This window comes from Nicotiana tomentosiformis, chromosome 8 (assembly GCF_000390325.3).
Source record: "Nicotiana tomentosiformis chromosome 8, ASM39032v3, whole genome shotgun sequence".
In the NCBI taxonomy this organism is placed as follows: Eukaryota; Viridiplantae; Streptophyta; class Magnoliopsida; order Solanales; family Solanaceae; genus Nicotiana; species Nicotiana tomentosiformis.
In genome coordinates this window covers 17,095,982-17,106,975 of record NC_090819.1, presented here as the reverse complement: position 1 = coordinate 17,106,975, position 10,994 = coordinate 17,095,982, and the positions used below count along the sequence as shown (strand labels likewise).

At 36.4% G+C, this 10,994-nt stretch overlaps 1 protein-coding gene across 1 annotated transcript; it reads left to right on the top strand.

Annotated features, from left to right (window-relative positions):
• Nucleotides 1-5,848: 5,848 nt before the first annotated feature.
• On the top strand, nucleotides 5,849-10,398 carry LOC104103411 (tryptophan synthase beta chain 1). The gene is made up of 5 exons (XM_009611310.4): nucleotides 5,849-6,528; nucleotides 7,332-7,691; nucleotides 8,454-8,887; nucleotides 9,934-10,028; nucleotides 10,127-10,398. Exons 1-5 carry the CDS (start codon nucleotides 6,241-6,243, stop codon nucleotides 10,306-10,308), a joined length of 1,359 nt encoding a protein of 452 aa, XP_009609605.1. The 5' UTR covers nucleotides 5,849-6,240; the 3' UTR covers nucleotides 10,309-10,398.
• The last annotated feature ends 596 nt before the right edge of the window (nucleotides 10,399-10,994 follow it).

The window sequence follows — 10,994 nt, the reverse complement described above, 5'->3', positions numbered from 1 at the left end:
GATGCGACCCAGGCATGGACTTTATTTTTTTCCCCATATGCAGACTTTTCTCCGCAGGAGCGGGACCGCAGAATCGAAACCCTGTCCGTAGATGCAGCCCTAGTTGGCCCAGCCCTTTTCCGCAAAAGCGCACACCCCGTCGGCACATGTGGATACGCAGGTGCGACCAAAGCACCGCAGGTGCGAAGGTCGCTGGGCAGTGAGCATTTAATTTGGACTCCAACCATTTTTCTTCTCGTTTTCAAAAGAATAAGAGGCCTAGGGCGATTTTTCAAAGACATCTTCTTCCCCAAATCATAGGTAAGTGTTCCTTAACTCGTTTCTTTCAATTATCCATTACATTTCTTGAATTTTCAACCTAAAATCTAGAGTTTTTATGATAGAATTAGGGTAGAAAATAGAGATTTCGAGAATTTGGGGATTTACACCTCAATTTGAGGTCGGATTCCAAAACTAATTACATATTCGGGCTCGGGGGTGAATGGGTAAAAGGATTTTGGTTCGAACCTCGGGTTTTGACCAAGCGGGATCGGGGTCAATTTTTTGACTTTTTGGAGAAAAATTTAAAAAATTTAATTTATGCAATATAATTGATTCCTTTAGCAATATTTGGTATTATTGAGTCATTTTGAATAGATACGAGTGGTTTGGAGATGAATTCCAAAGGAAAAACTGTGATTGAGAATTATGTGGCCTTCGGAGCGAGGTAAGTGTTGTGTCTAACCCTGACTTGAGGAATTAAGAACCTTAGATTACTTGCTAAGTGAAATTCATGTGAGCGGCGCATATGTGAGGCGACGAGTACTTATGCGCTGCCAAATTTACCTGTTTTCCATGTTTCTCAGTTTTTCTTATATTGTCTCATTCCCATGCCTAATTGCGATATGTTATACTAGTGTTGTTCAATTTATCGTTCTTATCATGTTTACGGATTTTCTGGTGATAATTGAGTTTTTATTTCAAAGTTGAGATTGATGTTTTGGAACCAAATGTTGAGGTAAAGATTTGTACTTGTTATTCTATCTCCCTCTTGATATTTATGCATTGCATTATGGTAAGGGAGAGTGATAATGCACGAAGGGTGATGCCGTGCCATATTGTGAGTGTTAATGCACGAAGGGTGATGTCGTGCCATATTGTGAGTGTTAATGCACGAAGGGTGATGCCATGCCATTTTGTGAGTGTTAATGCACGAAGTGTGATGCCGTGCCATGATATGAGAGTTAATGCACGAAGGGTGATGCCATGTCGTTTCTATTTATTTTAAGGTGAGATTGAGAGTAAAAGCACGAAGGGTGATGCAGTGCATTTTTCCTTACTATATTCACTATTCCTGTTGATCATGGTATATTGACTGCTCCGATGATCACTCTGTTGTAGTTCTTTATCTTGTATTCCCCTCAGTATCTTCCCCTTCCGACATTTCCTGTTTGGTTCTTCATTCTGTTATTTGCATATACACTGTTAAATTGTACAAGTTGATTTGTAGGTGCCTTGCCTTAGCCTCGTCACTACTTCGTCGAGGTTAGGCTCGACACTTACCAGTACATGGGGTCGGTTGTACTGATGCTGCACTCTGCACTTACTGTGCAGATTTTGATACCGGCTCAGGTTGATCGAGATTTGCTACTGGTCCGCTGTCCGGAGACTCAAGGTAGATCTGTCAGCGTTCACAGACCTTGAAGTCCCCGTCTATATTTTTATGTCCTACTGTTTTCTTTCATTCAGACAATTGTATTTCTTTCAGACTATTACTTGTAGTAAATTTTAGAATGCTCGTAAATTGTGACTCCAGATCCGGGTGGTAGTAGTTAATACAATTTTTTATGATATTTTGCGTTTATTATATTTTATCTTAGTTAATTATTGTTAATTACTGAATGGAAATAAGGAATTGGTTAATGATTCTCTAATGTTGGCTTGCCTAGCAAGTGAAATGTTAGGCGCCATCACGGTCCCGTCGGTGGGAAATTTCGGGTCGTGACGAAATTCTCGCTCCCATTTGTTGAGAGAGACAGGTTTCTTTATTGTAATTCTTGTCTGTCTAATAAATCCCATCGACATTTGTTTCACACATTAACTCTAGAAAGCTACAAACATCTTCTAATTATTTTCAGTGATTTATGGGGACCCTCTCCTATGTTATCTCTTGATAAAAAATTATATTATTGTATTTTTGTTGATCAATATATAATATACACTTGGATCTACACACTTAAATATAAATATGAAGGTAGAATTTTTTTTCAAAAATTCCATCCTTTGGAAGAAAAATATTTCGATACCAAAATTCTATCATTTTATACTGATGGTGGAGGAGAGTATAGAAGTCTTGACTCTTATCTATCACTTCACGGTATCAAAAACCTTTCCGCCCCACCCTATACGCCTCAAAGAGTTGCTCTTGCTGAGCGCATGCATCACCATATTATTTAAACTGCACGAACACTCTTACATGAGGCGTCTCTCCGATCACATTTTTGGTCATTCGCCTGTCACCATGCGGTCTATCTCATTAACCGACTCCCCACCACACTTTTAAATAATAATTCTCCTTTTGAAAAATTATTTGGTAGGACACCTGATGATGATTCTCTAAGAATTTTTGGGTGTTTATGTTATCCATGGCTTAAACCATACTCCAAAAATAAACTTGAACCAAAATACACCCCAAGTGTTTATCTCAGTTTTTCATTGTCCCATCACTGTCACCACTGCTTTGATCCAATCTCATCAAAAATTTATTTATCCCGTGATGTACATTGTGTTGAAAATAACTTTCCATTCCAAATTCTTTTCTCTAATATTGCAATTCAAAAAAGTCACATGGAATGGACAACTAGTACAAGTCTTAATTCATCCAATCCCACCCCTAATATTTCTAATATTTCAAATTTGCCCTAACAAATTAAAATACCAATTCCAGTTGTAGAACCCCAACCCCAAACGTCATCTCTTTCTCTAAACCAAATAGACCTGCCACTACAATCCCCCATCTCCGGCGTGCTAGCGGCAAAATCGGATTCAAACTCTTTAAAGACTTCTACTCCAGGTAATCCTCTCTCTCCTCCTTCTTCTATAATTCCCACTGCCCAGGAGTCTAATTGTCCATGCCCATCTTCTTTGAAGCCTTCGAGCACTGCCCGTCAACCGCCAAACCCCAACACATCTATAAATTCACCAAATTCTACATCTAAAATATCACAAACCTCTCCGCCACTTCTAGTGTATCACCGCAGAACACCACAATCTAAAACCATGACACCTCCTCCTACTGTCTCTGTTCGAACCGGCAGCAACCAAGAGGCACCACTAGTCAAACCCGTGCTTTACCGCTGCCCTTCCTCTCCCAATCGCATTATCACTCATTCAAGGAATAACATTCAAAAATAAAAGCAAATTTTTGACTACTTTGCTCACTTAGAAACCCCACCGGTACCACATACCTTCAAACAAGCCGAGAAACACCCTGAGTGGAGAAAAGCTATGAAATCAGAATTTGATGCTTTGCTAAATAAACGTACTTGGGAACTAGTTCCAAATGATCCTTCTAAAAAATATTATTTAATGTAAGTGGCTTTTCAAGATTAAAAGGAAAGCATACAGGTTTATTGATCGCTACAAAGCGAAACTAGTTGCCAAAGGATTTACTCAGAGGTCGGGTGTTGATTTTTACTTGACTTTCAGTCTGGTAGTCAAACCCACCGTTGTCCGAATCATTCTTGTTGTTGCTCTTCAGTTTCATTGGCACCTTCGTTAGCTTGACGTCAAAAATACATTTCTTCAAGGTGATCTTTAAGATGAGGTTTACACGAAGCAACCTCTGGGTTTTACTTGTGCCAACAACCCAACTCATATCTGTATGTTGCGCAAGGCAATTTATGGCCTGAAGTAAGCACCTCGGGCTTGGTACAATGAACTCAAATGCCATATTCTCTACATGGGATTTGTCAAGACTGAATCTGACAGCTCTCTATTCGTTAGAATCAGCAACACTGGTTTCATGTTCATTCTGGTATATGTTGATAACATCATCGTCACCGGCAGCAATCATATTACTGTAAATGAGGTTATAGCTTCCCTTGCTTCCCGCTTCTCAATTAAAGATTTGGGAAACCTTCATTATTTCTTGGTGTTGAGGTGATTCAAAGTTGAGATGACATTATTCTCTCTCAAGCAAATTATGTCAATGAAAGTTTAAGTGCAGAATTGATGTCTGATTGCAAAAGTGCTAAAACACCAATGAGTAACTCCGAGTTACTCAAACTCAATGATGGGTCTGACTTTACAGATACAACTCGCTATCACCGAGTCTTATGCAGACTTCAATATCTGTCTTTTACAAGGTCGGGCATTTTCTATGCGGTCAATAAACTGTCCCAGTTTATGAAATCGCCATCGGACTTACATTGGAAAGCTATGAAACGTGTTGTCAGGTATCTTCGTGGTACAATCCAGTTTGGCCTCCGTGTGTTCCCAAATTTTGATTTTAATCTGCACATGTATTCTGATGCCGACTGGGATAGATATCACACTGATAGATCCTCCACATCTGGCTATATTCTATTTCTTTATCGAAACCCTATCAGTTGGTCTTAAAAAAAAAGCAGAAAATTGTAGCTCGCTCATTAAGTGAAGTTGAATATAGAGTTGTTGCCAACTCTCTTGCTGAGCTGTTATGGGTGAGAAACCTATTGCTTGAGATGAAGCTTTATGTTAGAGATACTCCCATAATCTACTGTGACAACATTGGTATCACTTACCTAAGAGAGAATCCGGGCCTTCATAGTCGCATGAAGCATGTTGAGGTGGACTTTTACTTTGTACGCAACCATGTTCAACAGAAGGGGGTTCAAGTTGTTCATGTTCATTCTGCTGACCAACTAGCTGATACGCTCACCAAGCCACTTACCAAACCAGCCTTTGACCGAAATCTGTTCAAGTTAGGCTTAGTTACACATCGCCTAATTTGAAGGGGGTGTATTAGAACAACAGTTGTTACCAGTTGTTTATCCCTTTGGATTAGTTCTTAGTCTTCATGCTTATTCACGATTAGATATAGATTTAGAGTTATCCTTTTAGTTCATATTTATCATTCAGTTAGTTAGCTCTTGATAGTGTTTTGACTTAAATAAGTCTCCTAATTCAAGGAGTACTCTTAGGAAGACTTGTGTTTAAAGTGAGCTTGGCATTCAATATAGATACAATTTTCCATCGTATTCTTGAGTGTTTATAGTTTCTATGATTAATGCTCACGCTGCCAAAATATTGGTCGACTTCTTCAAATTCTTTTATTTAACAATCAATTTAGAGAGCACGTGTGGAGATTGTATTTAGCCAAAATGTGAAGAACTAATTATTACTTCATTCATTTCAATTCATGTGTCTTACTTTTTTCAATTTTTTTTTTATCTTTTTAAATAGTAAATTTTTAATACCAATATTTATATTTCACTCATAATGACACCCGTTATAAGGAATCATATGGCAATATGTATGACCACATGATCGACTTAAAGAGTACTTTTTATAGGTTATACTCACCTTTAATTTAAGGTAAACAATATTAAAATTCTTTTTACATTTTAGTCCAGTTAATCTAGAACATATCAGATGAAACTGATCAGAGAGTAACGATTTAAATTTTCTCTTAAGCAATTTCAGTCATATGAGGCGCATTATCAAATTTCTCCTTTTGGGCTAACGAAATAAAAATAAATGCGTTAGACGTCTCTAGTCCGAATAATAGTTGTTCGTTTAAAACGTTGATAAATTTTAAGTTGTACTGTAGCCGAACAAGTTTGTGTATAACTATATATATATATAGACAAAATTAATAGTCTTAGCCATCAAAAATCAATAGGTTAATCTTCTAAAATGAGGCTATTTAACTAAAGCTGTAGTCTATGTATTCAGGCAACCCTATGCTACTTCAACAACCTTGGTCCCCTTAAGTTCTCAATATCCTTTCACTTGGCTTCGATTATTATCTATCACCTTATCACCTTTATCTTGTTGATGTTACTAACGTGTTGTGTCCGTTTCTTTTACTTTTACCTTGAGTTGGGGGTCTATCGAAAACAATTTCTCTACCTTCACACAAGGTAGAATTTACCCATCCCCCACTTTATAAGATTACGCTGGGTTTGCTTTGTCGTCGTCATCTTGAAGTTCTCAATATATTAGCAGCCTTAAGTTCTAGTTCATTTGTGTTTCTTATACATCCCTAGCAAAGACATTATGGCATGTAACATCGAAGTTATTGTTCGACAAGCAAAAATTGCTGAACCAAGATTGTCATATAGCAGAAAATGGAAAGGAAAATTTGCTATATTTTCCGTAGCTACTGGCCCGAGCCGAGTTACAGAGTTACCAGGGAAGCTGGTTTACCATGAAAAAAAGAGAGCAATATTTAGCAATGAAAAGTTTGGGATTTTTGGTGGAAAGTTCGTACCTGAGACGCTTATATCTTCTTTAACAAAGCTTGACTACGAATTCAACTCTGCTTTGCATGACCCTCAGTTTCAGGTTTTTCTTAAATTCCCTTACTTGTACATGTAACTATTTTTTTATATACGTTTCCACGTACTCCTACAAAGTTCTGAGAGAGTTGTTTCCAATGTTATTCCAACAAAAAAAAGGAGTTGACTATGTATGGTCGCTGAAATTGATGTCATATGATATTAAAGTCCAACGAATCACCCATGTGCGAAATGCTCCGTAAATTTCGCCACCCACGTCACTTGCCACATCATCGCTTTACCCACTTAATTTGTAAATTTCATGTTAGATAATAAAAGAAATTAATCGGTGTGCAAATTAAGTCCACGCTCAAAAAAATTGAGAGCCTCCGTATAATTAGTTGTAGTAATTTCTTTACGGTGTGTGAGACCTTTCGAGAAAAATTGTGTGATCTTGGCCCAAAACGTACAATATTACACCATGTTAAAAATATCTTTGGGATGGTTTAGCCCAACAACTGGTATCAGAGCCCAGATTCAACGGAACGAGCATGATCATGACAGAGTGATGATATATGCGAGACTCGGTTTGGAGACACGCACACAAAAAGAAGCTAGTAGCGGGTTTCGATTGCCTTAAATACTCTAACAATGTGGGTGTCACACAGTGAATCACGGAAATTGACTTATGGATCGTGGTAATAATAGGGGTCTCTTAATGGCGTAAGAACTTTTGAGAAAAATCTTACGGACTCAAAACATACAATATCGTTAAGTGTATCTTTGAACTGGTTTAGACAACAGAATTACTAGCATGTAAAACTCTTGACTAGCAATATTTTAAAGTAACAACATATAATTTTTATGCAGATGGAGCTGGGAGTGGCACTAAGGGACTACGTAGGGCGTGAAACTCCTTTATACTTGGCTGAGAGACTAACAGATCACTACAAGAGCAGAAATGGGGGAAAAGGGCCAGACCTATATCTAAAAAGGGAAGATCTGAACCATGTTGGAGCACACAAGATCAACAACGCTATTGCACAAACAATGTTGGCTAAACGCATGGACTGTAAAAATATCATAGCAGCCACCGGTGCTGGCCAACATGGCGTCGCGACGGCGGCTGCCTGTGCTAAACTCTCATTGGAGTGTACTGTATTCATGGGAAGCTTAGATATGGAGAGACAACCTTCTAATGTAATCTTGATGAAGCATCTTGGTGCAAAGGTACTTCTTCTTTCACAAAATTATTTAAACTTTTTGACATCACTAACTCTGTCATTTATGTGACACTTTTTCGATTTTTGAGATTTATAACCTTGTATTTGACATAATTTCTTTAAGTTTTTTGAAAACTATGTACTACAAGTTAAAATAATTATAATTTAAAATATTCAAAAGACATAAAAAAATTACCATTAAAGAATAATTGATTTGATTCTCGAAATTCGAACATTATTACTTAAAATTGGGACGGAGAGAGTATAATGGTAAAGTCATAAATCTATTTTTATCTCATTCAAGCAACTGAATTATGTCTAAATTACTCGGCTAATATAATTATCGGAAGGTCAAATTTTCCGACACCACGTTATGTGTTTGCCTTAGTACTTTGCCACGTAATGTTACGACACCGGAAATTTGACCATCTTATAAATTTATTGTTACTGCGAATAAAGTTCAGTAATCATATTTATAGGCCAAATCATGGGCACGTGAATTCATGATCTCTCTGTCAAACTAGATATTTTATGTACCGTATTTTTAAAATTTAATCTAATATTATCTAATGTCATCCATGCTCCAAAAAAATTGAATGATGCGTTTGATTGAATGTTGAGTTATTTACCCAAAGGAACATAGATCAATTTCCACTTAATATTTTTTTCTACTCTTTTTAGTGATGCACTCATATGCAAGAAATCCTAGATACACCTCTCTAATATGACAAAAAGAGGAAAACCCTTACATGTTTGAATATTCATGCAGGTGAAATCTGTAAAAGGAAGTTTTAAAGATGCAGTATCGGAAGGCATTCGACATTGGGTTAACAACTTGGAGACAAGCTATTTCTTAGGAGGTGCAGCCATAGGACCACACCCATGTCCAACCATGGTTCGTGAATTCCAATCAGTAATTGGAAAAGAAACGAGGAAACAAGCCATGGAAAAATGGGGTGGGAAACCAGATGTGTTAGTGGCTTGTGTAGGTAGTGGCTCTAATGCGTTGGGTCTATTTCATGAATTTATTGAAGATAAAGATGTGAGGCTAATAGGAGTTGAAGCTGGTGGGGTTGGTCTTGATACAGGTAAACACTCAGCAACTATGGCTAGAGGTCAAGTTGGGGTGTATCATGGTGCAATGAGCTATTTGTTACAAGATGATGAAGGACAAATTATTGAACCACACTCAATAGGTGTGGGGTAAGTTTTCACTTTAATTTAAAGCGCACGGATTCTTTTAATCAAGAGGGGTCAATTATAAAGGAGTAAAGGGTAAAGGAGCATATTTATTTTTGGGAGGGGGAAGGGAGGTTAAACCATCTCTTATCTGTAATCCACTGACTCGACTAATCGTATCCGTGCTGTATTGAGCAGTGGCGGAGAGCCATTCTTTGCCAAGGGGTGTAAATTGATACACCTTCGCCTGAAATTTATACTCTATAGATAAGTAAATAAAATATATATATATATATATATATATATATATATATATATATATATATATATATATGTTGACTCCCTTTGCCTTTTTGTGTGTTTATTTTTTATATTTTGACCTCTCCTTTGACTTTCTGATTGCAGTACCTAGTGTATTTAGTTTTGTATTTTTGCTTCGATTTTCTAATTGACGTGCTTGTTGCTCTTCTTTTTACCTTTCCTAAACCAAGGGTCTTCCGAAACAGCCTCTCTGTTTTCTTGAAGGTAGGGGTAAAGTTTGCATACACACTACCCTTCATAGACCCCACTTGTGAGATTACACTGAGTTTGTTGTTGTTGACTCCCCCTAGTAAGAATCCTGTATAGGGAAAGCACTCCCTATAAGGAATTTCTCCATTTTGAGGGAATCCAACACCTCTAATTAAGAGTGGAGGAATCTCTTCCGGCCCACCATATCCGATGATGGTGTGGAGCATATATATGGATAAATAAATGAAGTCAATATAAAAAAAATTAGTTTTTACCAATCAGGTCACCTATAAAGTAGTTATATTTAAATCTCCTTAATGAGTTAAATGGCAACGTGATAAATTGACAACTTATTTGTTATCACAAGGTTAAACTACATTATTGGTAGTATAAAAAAACCTTTAACTTTATCAATACATAATTTAAATATTATCCTTGCTATATAAATGAGTATTCAATGTAACCTTCCAAATTGAATGCATAATTTAAATATTATCCTTGCTATAAATGAGTATTCAATGTAACCTTCCAAATTTAATGCAATATTATTGAATATGCAGATTAGAGTACCCAGGTGTTAGCCCAGAGCTTAGCTTTCTAAAAGACACAGGGCGTGCAGAGTTTTATACTGTCACAGATGAACAAGCCTTAGAAGGTAAATTAATTATCTCTAGCAATATTTTGAAAGATGGAATCATAACCATTCAAGTTTTCAATAGTAATTGATGTTTTTTTTCACTTTTGTGGTTGCAGCATATAAACGGTTGTGCAGGCTAGAAGGGATATTCCCAGCCTTAGAAGCTTCACATGCACTTGCATTTCTCGACAGACTTTGCCCTACTCTGGAGGATGGTGAGAAGGTGGTTGTTAATTTAAGCGGCCGCGGAGATAAGGATGCTGCCACAGTCTTTAATCATACAACAAAAAATGAATGAACGAAAGAATTACTACATTAATGAACTGATGTGTATGTTGTAATTTGTAGCAAAGTAAGATCACAAATCAAATTAAGAGATATTCTAGTACCTAAGTGAGTCAGTGACAATATTTTCAAAGGTGTTTCACATACAATGCCATATCCATAAAAGATATAGTAGTCAATTTGATATATAGTTTAGTGTTTAAAATACTAATGTGTAAGGAGAACAATACAAAATAAATAATCTAAACTTTATAAAAAGGAAAAAAGGAAGAGATGGGATCATTTTTCTATTCTAGTCTTGTCAAGAAAATATATTATGTTGTTATATTATTTTTCTTGTCGACTGCAAAAACAAAATGATTTCTCAAACCCACACAAGATAGTGCAAATGATTTCTCATCCTAAACATCTCACTTTTAGCAATAAAAAAACGATAAAAATATATCTTCAATCTCAAAACAGAGTGAAATACAAAACTATTTATTTTCTATCCAAATCAAAAAGTTTTCAATTATAAAAAAATAGAGCAATGTCCAACAGAATTTAAAAAGCGGATGAATTAGGAAAAATAAAATACTTTTCAGAAGGAAAAAACACACTTTAAAAATCCATTTATGAAAGAAAAAGAAAAAAGATAGCAAGATTATGTGAGTAAGAAAGATATGCATTTCATGCACACTGTTATACATTTAAAAGCTG